At 34.5% G+C, this 13,732-nt stretch overlaps 1 protein-coding gene and 1 long non-coding RNA gene across 2 annotated transcripts; both read right to left on the reverse strand.

Annotated features, from left to right (window-relative positions):
- Nucleotides 1-158: 158 nt before the first annotated feature.
- On the reverse strand, nt 159-2,205 carry PETC (photosynthetic electron transfer C). The gene is made up of 5 exons (XM_078973341.1): nt 2,051-2,205; nt 1,726-1,967; nt 1,206-1,323; nt 735-917; nt 159-409 (listed from the first exon to the last, which is right to left on the reverse strand). Exons 1-5 carry the CDS (start codon nt 2,087-2,089, stop codon nt 308-310), a joined length of 684 nt encoding a protein of 227 aa, XP_078829467.1. The 5' UTR covers nt 2,090-2,205; the 3' UTR covers nt 159-307.
- Nucleotides 2,206-8,153: 5,948 nt separating this feature from the next.
- LOC145017423 (uncharacterized) lies at nt 8,154-9,234 on the reverse strand. The gene is made up of 2 exons (XR_013666501.1): nt 9,068-9,234; nt 8,154-8,864 (listed from the first exon to the last, which is right to left on the reverse strand). It is a non-coding gene; the product is annotated as an uncharacterized LOC145017423 (long non-coding RNA).
- Nucleotides 9,235-13,732: the final 4,498 nt, after the last annotated feature.

Raw genomic sequence — 13,732 nt, forward strand, 5'->3', positions numbered from 1 at the left:
TATTGTAAGGTAATGTCCTAGTACCTTTTAATATGAATTCCAAGTTTCTCAAGAAATCAACTCCTAAAACCACGATTTGAATCATTTTATCTCGTTAGATAAGTTGGTGCATACATTATTAATCTCATATATGTTAAATGACTTAACACCTAATCAACTTATAAAACACTTAAAATAATTATTGATAACCATTTTACAAATTTATAAACTTTTTGGGTACAATATTTAAAACCTTAAGTTGTGTGTACATATTTTAATTCTCGAATCAAAACAAACCAAGAATCTCAAAAGGGCGGAGTCGAGACGCTTACGACCACCATGGAGCCTCACCGGTTCTAAAATCTGTCTCCGTCCATGGAACAAATATCACTTTCCCATCATCAACATCCGCATGAGCAAGTGCCAATGACTGTTCACAAATCAACAAATTATTGCCTCAACAACTTGTACCATGTGCATCAAAATTTATACATTACCCTAATTATATATCATGCATTGCAATTTGTGCATCATGCATAAAAAGTTATACTTTGTGCCCCTAAGCTTGTACATTGTCCATCACTACTTGTATTTGTGCTTAGTTGATCAAAAACTTGTACACTATGCACAACAAGTTGTACTTTGTGCAAGTGGGCATCAAAAGTTGTGCTTTGTGCGTTAAAAATTGTACCTCGTGCATCAACTCTTGTACATTATATTGCATTCGAAAAGAAGAGTGTAATGGATTGTCTTACCAAAGGAGCGGGACCCCTAACAACTTTGCCTTGGTTGTTGTATTGGGAACCATGGCACGGGCACATGAACTTGTTCTCTGCTTTGTTCCATGGCACGACACACCCGAGATGGGTGCACACTGCGTTGATTCCGTATGTGGCTAGGGTTCTATCATTCTCCACCACTAGGTATGTTGGGTCTCCCTATAATTTCATATGAACTCAAAATCATTTCATTTTCATAAGTCGTTCACATACCAGAAGACTGTTTGATAGTTGCTGATTGAGTTAAATCTGATTGAATCAGTCTAATAAGTTGTACAACATTTGACTTGAATTGGATTAGATCTTGTGTCAATTGGACAAAAATTACAATTTTTGTTATCAAACCTTAAAAAGTGGGACGAGTACTCGATTTATGGTACTTGTAAAAGATGTAAATACCCTTATTATTATATATGTTTATTAAAGTAAAACAAGTAGGAGTAGTACCTTTAGACCTTGAGATAGGGTTCGGTCGCCGGGTCCATGGGTTTTTAGCCATTCTGCTACAACGATGTCGTTTCCAAGGGCATCTTTAGCAGCAGTACCACCACCACTACCTCCCGAACTGTTTCATATATAAAAATTAATTCAAAGCAAAATCAATTTTGATATTTTTTAAAATTAGTATAATCGGATTTTACAAACCGAAACATAACTGATTATTTAAAGGGTTCATTTGTATATTTTTCACTTGTTGCTAATAACATTATTTAAGAAAACAAGATAATTCTTTATAATTGCTGATGATGGAGTTTTATAGTATATAATAAGTAATAATAAATAATTCTAGCAAATGTTATTATAGTTGATTTACGTTTTAAGTTAAACACTATAACAAAAAGATAGAAAATGTTTTTCGTCATTTTAGTTTTATTAGTCATTAAATAATCAGATTTTAACAGATTATCATAAATGATCTATTTGCTATATCTACGAGGAAGATTCTAGAAAGATAAGCAGAACAAACCCAGGTGGAACGAAGAAGTAGGTGTAGGGAAGCAACATTCCGGTTGATGGAAGACCAATAGCGCCGAGAAGCAACAAGTTCATCAGCTTCCTCTTCTCCATATCTGGAACTCGATCGGCGGGGATACTCGCCGCCTGACACGTCACCTTCATCCCTCTTTCCCTTCCCGCCGATTGGCTTTTCGCAGATTTCGCGATTAGCCCTTGGGCCGGGGAGAACAATCCATTGGTGCCAGATCGCAACTGTCAAAATTGGAATCGGAATCATTAGCAAAACAATCGACGAGATATTATTTGAGGAATGGAATGGAGACTGAAGAGAGTACCTGCGAAGAAGTAGCAGGAGAGAGAGTAAAAGCAGCCATTGGAGGAGGATGGAGCAGATTGGAAATGATTATGAAGAAGAGAGAAGATGTAAAAAGGGGGTGAAAGTGGATAAAGGAATGGTGGATGGAGGAGGAGTGTCGCTACACAGCCACATATTTTGAGATATCACATAATTTTTCAAAATTCATGATTTTATGGTGTATACTGTATACTCATGAATCATACGTGGACTTCTATAATTTTTTTTTTTTTATTATTATTATTTTTTTTAAAGCAAACAGATTTCTAAAATGACCGAGTCTCGTTTACTTGTACTTAGATTTACAAAGTAAAATTCTCTGGTAAGAAAAACAAATGAAAGTAAAATAGTATAGGTATCTATGTAATATTTTTCAAAATAGTGACCATTTTAATAATCTTTTCTTACACAAGGACCAAATCTATATTCATTTACAACATAAGGAGCATTTTTTATTTTATAAGTTATTTATTTCTACATGGATCATTTATATAATAATGATAAAACTTCAAAAATGGTCCATGTGGTTTCCAAAAATATCAAGTTTAATCTCTAAGTTCAAGAAACCTTACAGATGGTCCCTATGGTTTCAAAACTTTTAACAAATGGTCATTCCGCCTAACTCCGTCAGTTTTCTACCATTAAATGAGGGGTATTTTCGTCATTTCAATACATATGGATCATTTATGAGGTTTTCTCTATTTTAAAAAAAAAAAGAAAAAAAATACAATTATTTAATTAAAAGGCCCCACCTCTCTCTCTCTCTCTCTCTCTCTCTCTCTCTCTCTCTCTCTCTCTCTCTCTCTCTCTCTCTCTCTTAGTTCCTCTTACAAATCGATTTACTAGTGGAAAAGAAAATCAAGTGGAACAATTCATGCGTTCATCTATCTGCATAAAAAAAGGCAAAGATCTCAAACCTATAATTATCGGATACACTAAGAAGAATCGAGCTTGCTAAAAAATAAAAGATCTAGAACACGACCCACATGTTCAAGATCGTTTGTTTCTCATGACAGCAAATCCTTGAATTCCAATTATACGAGCCAATGATAATCAATGAAGTAGATCGAATAACCAATCACCCCCAGATTCTTCAATTGTAAAAACAAAAAATTTCCAATTCATAACCAAATTATTGTAGAAATAGCTTCAGATCAAACCTATAGTTATCATCACAACTTCGTATTATAACCTAATATAACCAAAGCGATGGAGAAAAACTTCATCCTTGCTGGCAGAGAACAGTGCATATATGAAGTTCCAATTTCATCATCTTTTTCTGATTTCATCCAAAAATTAACCCAAATCAAGTTTATTTTGGGTTTAAAGTCATCCCACCGAATACCTGCATCTGGATCTACATCCACTGTCAGAATTTGATCTAAGATTGCATCTAGGTCTACCTCATCACCACCTGAAAGTTAGAGAGTGTTAGTGCTTGTGATATTGTTTTTGGGCAGTTTTGATGAAGGAAGAGGAGGAAGACGAACACGAATTCCCAGTGGAATAACGATTCATCTAGGTCTGCACGTAAAAGTTTTTTTATTTTTTTTTTTATTATTTTTTTTTTAATATCAGTTTTCATAGTGCTTCGATAATCAACCTCCCACCTTTCCCTATTGATCTTCGTCTCTATCGACATCCTCCCATAACATCTTTTTTTTACCAGTAGCGTTTGCATAGGTCAAGAATTTGTCATTGGTTTGGGTTGTATATCAGAAATGGGATACTTCTACAAATAAATTACATGTTGAAGTGGAGTTCTGAATCTCGCACACAAGGTGTTTGACAAAAATCCTCAAAAAGATATCATTGGTTTTTACCAGCCTTCTGATCTTGTTTGTTTAACGGCCAGGGAGAGAGAGAGAGAGAGAGAGAGAGAGAGAGAGAGGGTGGGGCCCTTTAATTAAATAATTAAAACTGACGGAGTTAGGCGGAATGACCATTTGTTAAAAGTTTTGAAACCACAAAGACCATCTGTGAAGTTTTTTGAACTTAGGGACTAAACTTGATATTTTTAGAAACTACAAGGACCATTTTTGAAGTTTTATCTATAATAATTTTCCATCATATGAACCAAAATTTTATAAATTGATTAAAATTTTAAAGTACTTCTTAATTAGAAAAAAAAAACGTTATTAAAATTCTATGGTAAGAAATATGAAAATGAGTTGCCATACAAAGAAACAAACGGATAGGTTGTTTTTCTTTTTACTTAACATTTTCAAACAAACGTTGTTTTTCTTTTACTTAACATTTTCTTTACAATAAGAATAATATAATCATTATTTTGCAACAAATACTAAAATGTTCTAAAAACCACAAACAGGAACAATAACTATAGTAGAATGTCTTTTGGATGTATTTTTTGGTTTGTTTGTTTGTGACCGGATAATAAAGTAAATCATTGAGTTTTTAATTTTTCTTTTTAGTTGTAAAAACGTATGTGGCTACACATGATATTTTGTAACCACGCTGTTTTTTGGAGTTAAGTATGTAGATAAGAGATTAGATCCAAAACCAAATACTTCCAAATAATTTTAACTACATTGTGGGTGAATAAAATTGTTATTTTGTCTTATGATATTTTCTCGATAAGAAATTAAATATCATTCTATCTTTTGTTTCTACCTATTTAAGATGATGATAAGTGTACAAATTCAAAATCTCAATCAAATGTAAATTAAATTTAATGACACTTGTCACCATCTAAAATAGATAGGAGGATATTAGGAACAAAAAGTAGGCTATTTAATTTCTCTTTATCGACATTTCTCTATTTTGCATTTTTCAATTGGCAGCAATTATGTATTTATCCTTGAAAGTTTTTTTGGCACTTGTCAAATTCTCATTCAATCTGCCAAATGTCATTTTTATGGTTATTTTGAATTAATTTTTTTCCACATGTCATTTTATGAGTTTTTCTATTTTATTAAATCCCACATAATATTATAATATATTACTTGCAATAAATGTAGTAATAAATTGATATTAATTTCATTAATGAACTTATCTTTTAATTTCAAAATTCTCAAAATTAAAGTTTATTAGTTTCTTTTAGACAAAATTGCAAAAATAGTCTCTGTGATATTTATTTTTTTGGGGTTTTAGTCCAAACCACGACTTTTTTGGATTGATGGTCTTTTTGAGCTAGTTTACATGCAGTTTTGGTCCTTGTCCAAACTAAAAACAATATTATACCCTTAATGAATTTACTTTTCATTTTTCTTTCACTTTTTAAAATTATTATTATTATTATTATTAAATATAAAACTGGGCCCACCCCTCTCTCTCTCTCTCTCTCTCTCTCTCTCTCTTTCTCTCTCACTTAAAAGAAAGTCAAACCCCCTACTTACTTCTTCATCTTCCTCAATCTATATTTGATGAACAAACATTCACGTTGCTCATCGATGGTTGCATAACCTAATGTAAGGACTCGTTTTGCCAACACCACCAAATGTACAAAAGAGGGATTGGGTGTCTTCTGCAATCGATCGGGAAGAAAACAAAGTCGAAGGAGGAAAAAGGGTGGTGGCTTGGTGGTGTTAAATCCGTGAGGAGGGGAAAGAGGCAACACTAGATTCCGCCGATGATCGAGTAAATCGCATGTAGGGGCGCCCGTAAATGGTTGTCGCCAAAGTCTTCTTTCTCTTATGGATCTATTGGTAGCAAACACAAAAAGGGGAAAGAATGGTGGTTCTGTGGTGGTGCTCGACGAATCAAAGGGAAGGGACTGCGAAGATCGACTGATTGAGATTGAGAGGTTTCTAGGCGGTTACTTCCTTGTCCGATTAGAAGAAAACACAAAGGGAGGGAGAGGGTAGAGCAAATCCGAGGTAACACCGCAGGTGGTGGATGGAGACAATGGTTTTTGAATCTGAATGCCGAGAAGGAGTTGGGACAACAGGTTTTCCGGCGTGTCTTCTCTCAGATGCAAGCTTTTGACGGGGCTATTGTCTCCGATCAATGGTGATAGTGGGGGCATGGGGTTTATTGGGGTGGTTGTGTGAGCCATATCGTGAAGAAATGGGAAGGGTCCATCGAGACCGGTGCTCCTTTGTTGGTCGAATCTCCACCACCGGCTATCATGAATCTAGTGGAGCAAAGCAGCTGCAATGGGTGGTTGGGCAGTGGTTGAAGGAGGAAGAACCATTATTGCTTTGGCTGGCGATCAAGAAATGAGAGAGATAGAGAGAGTGTGTGTGTGTGTGAGAGAGAGAGAAAGATAGAGAAAGATAGAGAAAGAGGTGGTCCCCATAATTTTTTTTAATAAAACTTTAAATTAAATAGCAAAAACCATAAAAAATGTATCAGAAGGTCATTTTAGTCTTTTCAGTTTTCCGAGGTACCAAAAACGCAACGAAACTAGCTCAAAATGACCACCAATCCAAAAAAGTCGTGGTTTGAACTAAAACCCCTAAAAAATGCATACCACAGGGGACCATTTTTGCAAATTTGTCTTTCTTTTATTTATTTAAACTAGTATTTGTGTAAATTTAAAAGATAAAAAACATTTCTATTATAATAATTCAATATTTTTTTTATTTTCTTATAAATTCAAAGTTTTCAAATATCTTGACATTTATATTTAACTTTTTTAAATTAACCCATTTAATAATGGGTCTTACAATTAGTTGTTTATAATATAAAGAATTCATTATGATAGGAAGTGCTCATAAGATTCTAAAGACCGTACCAAATGACATGTTTTTATGGAAAGCATTCTAATAGAACAAGTAGTTGTTGTATGATGAAATGTTTTTCATCTGATTTATGGTTTGGTGGTATTTCAAAAAACTAATGAAAATGACTGTCAAAATGGTATGCCAAAAGTGATTTAAAAAAGTTAAAAAAAACTAAAATCTTGTAAACACGTCAATGAAAATGACAAAATGAACGCACCTATACATATAAATTTAAGGTACACTTGTTTTTTTCTTTAGAATGAAATCACAATTCTATATCAAACCTAATTTTTTTTAAAAATATTTACATATGATTTGGATAATGCAAGTACAATGCTAAAAGTTTTCAAAAAGATATACTATTACATGCCATCATGAAAGTAAGATGCTATAAAAGGGATAAAAAATTAGAAATCTAAAATAATGCTAAAACAGTGAAATTAAAATCTTATTAATCATCATGAAAATAGAATGTTTAAACGATGACATTTTTAAAACCATTTGGCTAATTAAAATTTATACATGATTTGGCTAATATTGTACAATGTTATAAGTATTCAGAGAATTCACGTGTACACATCATCATCAAAGTAAATTGCATTCCACAGAGGAATGATGTTACGAGGGTCGTCTTGATTCACCGATCCATTAATTTTTTTCCATTCTATCAGATTTGAGTTAACTAATTTGATAAATAATTTCATATCTTGTATATTTGGTTGGTTTTAATACGTTTTGTATTTCTCATTGTAAAGTTTTTTTCCTCTAACTTTTAATTGTATACTCTTAACCTTGCCTTTTATATTTGATTTTTTTTCATGTTTTTAAGTTGGACTAGATGTTAGGCGCGAGGCTCTCATGCCATTGTTCAACCATATGAAAACTCTCCACCTCAACTCCACATAAGATCGTGGTGTGACATCCATTTTGAAACCATGGACAAAGAGTGATGGAGAAGAAAGGAAGAGGAAAGAGATAGAGGAGACGGTGAGAGAAGATGGAGAGAAACTCGACTCTTTCTAGTCGAGGAGAGAGAAACCACACTCAGAACCAGAAAACCAACACAGTGTTTGCCACATCTTAAGTGGCAAACTGCATTCAGAACTACACCTACACCGTTCAACCTTCAAAATGAAAACATATTTTGATATGTAACATATGACTTTTGAAAAGTGGGATGATTTTGTCATTATTTTCTTTACTAATCGAATTTTTGGAATTCATCAACATGATGAAAACATCTATTTTTCATCTACATTTCAAGTCACTGTACCATGTAATGCATCATCAGTTGTATAGACAATGAAATTATATAAACAATGAACGATAATTAATTTAATGATCAATCCATTCATCAAAAGTACAATACATTAGTTACAATTTGTTTTATACACATAATAAAAAATAAACATCTTGACTAGTGTCTTATTTGAAAATTAACTCACATGAGAATATAAACATATACAACACAATAGAGAATCCATGGATCACTTAACCAACTTTAATTCCAAGGCTAAGTGGGAGTAACTCACAAGACATGAAAGCTGCATTTTTCATTTTGTCATTTCGTCATTTCGTCGAACACATGATGCGCATCTCCTTCCCCCTCCATTTATACCCCATTCACTCAATTCCCAAACCAAAACAGTCACACTAACACGATCAAATTCTATCGACGGAATCACACACGGGGGAGGATGATTGGTGATGCAGTAAGGAAAGCTTGGGTGGTGGCCGCTACCATCGGTTCGGTTGAGGCATTGAAAGATCAAGGTGTTGCACGGTGGAACAGACCTCTTACGAAAATTTCTTATTGTTCGTCGGCGGTGATTACAACTAGTAAATTCAGAGTGAAGAGAGGAAAAGAGGAATCAATGAAGAAAGCCATGGATATGAGTTGCTTTGGTCCAAATACTGTTAGATTTTAGAAGCGTGCTCTGTATTATTTCCATGGATGTCGATCCACAAGATAAACAACACTAACACTAATCCTGTAAGTGTTCATAAGTTGTCTCCATCCATCATCAATACATGATTTTTGAATCGAATCGCGACACAAATTCTTGCTGAATTACCTTTTCTACTTCAAAATCAAACATACCAGTTGATCTGTTGCATCAACAGATCAAACTATTAATCAAACAACGTTAATTTCAAATGAAGTTTTGAAATCTGATTATTGATACGAAGATTAATCCACATATTATATTCATATATTATCTTTACATATAAAGCATTGGGAGAACAAACATCAATACATCAAAAGAAAAGGAACGATTACGATGCTAAGTAATAAGTTGATTGCCACGTACCTTGAGAAAGCCATGTAAATCATATGAAAATCGGTGGATAATCTGTAGGTTGTGGCCGTCGCCGGGGTCAAACATGACGGTCGTCGACGGCGGTCAAACATGACGGACCGATGATTTTGTTGTGTAGAAGCGATTGAGAAACGGAGGTTGATTATGGAGGCGACGACTTTGTGTGCCACTAGTAGTAAAACAAAAAAGGGTTGCAGTTAATAATTTTACACAAATCTTTCATAAATTGTCCTTATGGTTTTCTAAAATGTCAATTTTAATGCCCAATTTTTTTCGATCTCATTAAAGATGAATATGGTTTTAATTTATATCATGTTAGATTTTCAATGTAGACTAACAAATGAAAGCAAAACATTACAGGTAACATTTTCCATTTATATAATATTTTCCTAAATAGGGACCATTTTAGTAATCTTTTCTTACAAAGGACCAAATCTATAATCACTTACAGAGTTACAGCCATTGGAATCATTTTTTATTTTATAAGCTATTTCTACACATGCAATATTTCTATAGTCTTTCGTGACATGGACCATTTATATAATATTTTTCTACTATATGAACCAACATTTTATAAATTCATTAAAATTTCGAAGTACTTCTAATTAGAAAATAAACGTTGAAATTAAAATTCTATAAAATATAAAAATGAGTTGCCATATAAAGAAACAAAGGAAGATAGGTTGCTTTTCTTTTACTCAAACATTTTTTTTACTAGAAGGGTAATGTAATCATTATTTTTATATTTTACAACAAAGACCACAATGTTCTGAAAACCGAAAAGAATAACAAGAACTATAGTAGAATGTTTTTTGGGCGTTTTTTTGGTTTGTTTGTTTGTGACCGAGTAGTAAAGCAAATTATTGAGTTTTTAATTTTTCTTTTTATTTGTAAAAAAGTATGTTGCTACACATATGATATTTTGTAACCATGATGTTTTTTGGAGCAAAGCATGCAAATAAGAGACTAGATCCAAAATCAGATGCTTCCAAATAAATTTAACTACATTCCGGGTGAATAAAATTGTTATTTCATGTGATGATATTTTCTCGACATTTCTCTATTTTGCATTTTTCATTTGGTAGCAATTATGTGTTTATTGTTTATAATATAAAAAAATTCATGGTGATAGGAACTCCTCGTAAGATTCTAAAGACTATACCAAATGACATGTTTTTGTGGAAAACATTTTAATAGTACAAGTAGTTGTTGTATGATGGCATGTTTTTCGTCTGATTTATGGTTTGGTGGTATATCAAAAAACTAATGAAGATGACTGTCAGAATGGTATGCCAAAAATGATGTAAAAAAGTTTTAAAAACACTAAAAGCTTGTATAAAAATAAATGAAAATGACAAAATGAACGCCCCTATACACATAAATTTAAGGTACAAGTGTGTGTGTTTCTGTAGAATGAAATTAGAATTCTATATCAAACCTAATTTAAAAACAAAGGTATATGTACACATGATTTGGATAATGCAAGTATAATGCTAAAACTTTTCAAAAAGATACACTAATACACACCATCATGAAAGCAAGATGCTATAAAACCGATGTAAAATTAGAATTCTAAAACAATGCTAAAATATTGAAATTAAAATCTTAATAATCATTATGAAAATAAGATGCTTAAGCGATGACATTTTTTAAAAGCATTTGGCTAATTAACATGTATACATGATTTGGTTAATATTAGTATAATGTTACTTTTATTCGGAGAATTCACGTGTACACACCATCATCAAAGTAAATTGCATTCCACAGAGGAAATGATGTTACAAGGGTCATCTCAATTCACTGATCCATTAAATATTTATCCATTCTGTCAACTTTTGAGTTAACTAATTTGATAGTAGATAATTTCATATTTTGTATATTTAGTTGGTTTTAGTATGTTTGGTATTTCTCATTGTAAAGCTTTTTGTGTGTGTGTATGTTTGCCTTTAACTTTTAATTGTATACTCTTAACCTCGCCTTTTATATTTGATTTTTTTTCAAGTTTTTAAGTTGCACCAGATGTTAGGTGGGAGCTTGTCATGCCATGGTTCTACAATAAGAAAACTCTCCACCTCAACTCCACATAAGATTGTCGTGTGACATCCATTTTAAAACCATGGACAATGAGTGGTGGAGAAGAAATGTAACACCCGATTCAAGGTACTTTTCATTTTGACCCTTAGTATGTAAATATTTTAAAGTTTTGGTCCCTAGGGGGTAGTTTTGCCAAATTTGTAATTCTTGGAGTACGTGGGGCATACACACCCAGGGGACAAACCCTAAAATTTAGGGTTTGGACCCTATAAACAAATTAATGAACACGATCCTCTCATTTCCCAACCATCATTTCCCTTTGAGTCCCATTTCGAAACCCTATCCATTCTTTAAGAGATTAGACCCTATTGTGTGTGTTTTTGTGAGATTATATGAAGAAGAGCTTGTAAGAAGGAGCCTTGATCAAAGTAGAACTTGTAGATCCATATTTCACACATCATTTACAGCTTCATTGAGGTATAAAGCTTGGAACTTGCTCCTTGTATGTTTAGATTTAGTCTTTATGAAGTTTTGATCCCTTTTTAGTCCTATGATGAGATCTAGTGGGTTTCTTCCACTCTAGAAGTTAGGAGTTGTTTCTCTTGATGCTTCTGAGGTCCCTATTCCATAAGGTTAGCATATTGATGGTTGTGGATCAACCATGCATGTTTTTAGGTCCACCTGGTGAAAGTAGAATGCTAAAATAATGTTTGGGTTCTTTTGAGCAATGCAAGGGCTCCAAGTTCATGAATTTAAGGATTAAGACGTTCCTTTAGACTTGGATCTGGAATTTGGATATTGGAATGCATGTATTAAACACTTAAGGAAAAAGTGGTTAATAGGTGCGTACTTTAGGCATAAGCAAGAGTACACGGTGTGTACGTGCCCGTGTCCGTGATCACATATTTTTGCCTATTATGCAGGACGTATGCCTAGTACGCAAAGCGTACCAGGCCTGATCTTGGGCCTTCTTTTAGACTCAGACTCTTTTTAGACTTTGGGCCTTAGTTGGATTTTGGGCCTTGTATCTGTTGGGTCATAATTGGACCTCAGGTTTACGTGTTGGCCCATTATTGGGCCTTGGACCACTATAGGGTTATTGGGCAAAGCTAGTTGGGCCTAATAAAGGGAAAAGGTAGAATAATATTTTACCCTTAAGGCTGAGGATGTTAGGTTGGGGACCCCAGTTATGAATTTACCTAATTATTAATTAGGGTATTGTTTGATTGATTAGCGCGAGGATTTTCTGGATTAGCAATCCAAGCATTTATCTGATTTTCAGCAGTTTGAGGTGAGTATGCTCATAGTGTTTTACGGGTCGAAGCCACCAATGCTGACCCATGATTTATTATGATTAGGAAGCTAGTTGTTGTGTGACTCTTGCATGTGTAGTATGTGATATGTATACTGGGCGGGGTTTGATGAGAGTATTGTATATTATTTATCTTAGTGATTCTTGCATGTTTTATGTGTTTGTATGTGTAGCACCTGGTTCCTGGTATGTATTCTTGATTATTAACTCTCCTTATGTATTGCATTTTAACCTTGGACTCGGCGAGTTGAAGGACTAACTCGCCGAGTAGAAGCAGGTCTAGACTCGGGTTCAACTCTGGCTACTCGGCGAGTAGGGTCGTGGGACTCGGCGAGTAGACCCTGTATGGACTAAAACCCTAGCCCGGGTGTTTGCACCTTATTTAAATGATCTAACCCAACCTCCACAACCCCTAGCACTCCCAAAGATCTATAGAACGAAACCCTAGCCCCCTTTGTGTCCTTGTGGGTGATTTTTAGCATTTTGAAGGTGGTTTGGAGCTTGGGAGAAGAAGGAGAAGGTTGAAGAGTGCAAGAAGGGAAGAAGATTCGGAATATACTCTGTGAAGGGCTTCTATTCAGGTAGAAAAGTTCCTACCTTGACCTTTAGTTCATCGAACCCCCTTTTTTGTCCCTAAAAAGAGGTTTTAAGCCTTAAGAACCTAAATCTCTATGTGTTTATGGTTAATGTTCTGCAAAGACTTCGGATTTGGACCTTTAAGATATCCTAATAGCATAAAGTCTATGTGGTTGAGGTGATTGAGGTCCCTATTGAGTGTAGGACCTCTTAAAGAGCATGGAATTGCATGTTTGAGCTCATTGGGCCATGCATGCACGTAAAGTTTGCAACTTTACGTGGTAAACATGGCCTAGGACCATAGATCTGTGGTTTTGAAGCATTGCATGTCTCAGATCTGGCCTATTTGGGAAATGGGTCGAGGAACTCGGCGAGTCCCAAAGTGGTACTCGGCGAGTTCTATGAAGATGGTCTTAGACTCGGCGAGTTGGATGAACAACTCGGCGAGTCCTATGAAGATTGCCTGGAGCTCACCGAGTTGTTCTTCAAACTCGGCGAGTCGGTACTCAAGTCGGCCCCATAGTTCCGAGTGGTGAGTCAAGGGTGACTCAGTGAGTGGGGAGAGGGACTTGGCGAGTGGGACCGGATTAGTAAGGGAAGGACTCGACGAGTTGCTCGTGGACTCGGCGAGTCCAGTCAACTGGAAGTTGACTTTGACTTGGATTTCGACTTGGTCGAGGGTAAAAGGGTCATTTTACCCTAAGAACATCTAGTAGTGTTTGACCGATCATTTT

This window comes from Lactuca saligna, chromosome 9 (assembly GCF_052625555.1).
Source record: "Lactuca saligna cultivar CGN05327 chromosome 9, ASM5262555v1, whole genome shotgun sequence".
Taxonomy (NCBI): Eukaryota; Viridiplantae; Streptophyta; class Magnoliopsida; order Asterales; family Asteraceae; genus Lactuca; species Lactuca saligna.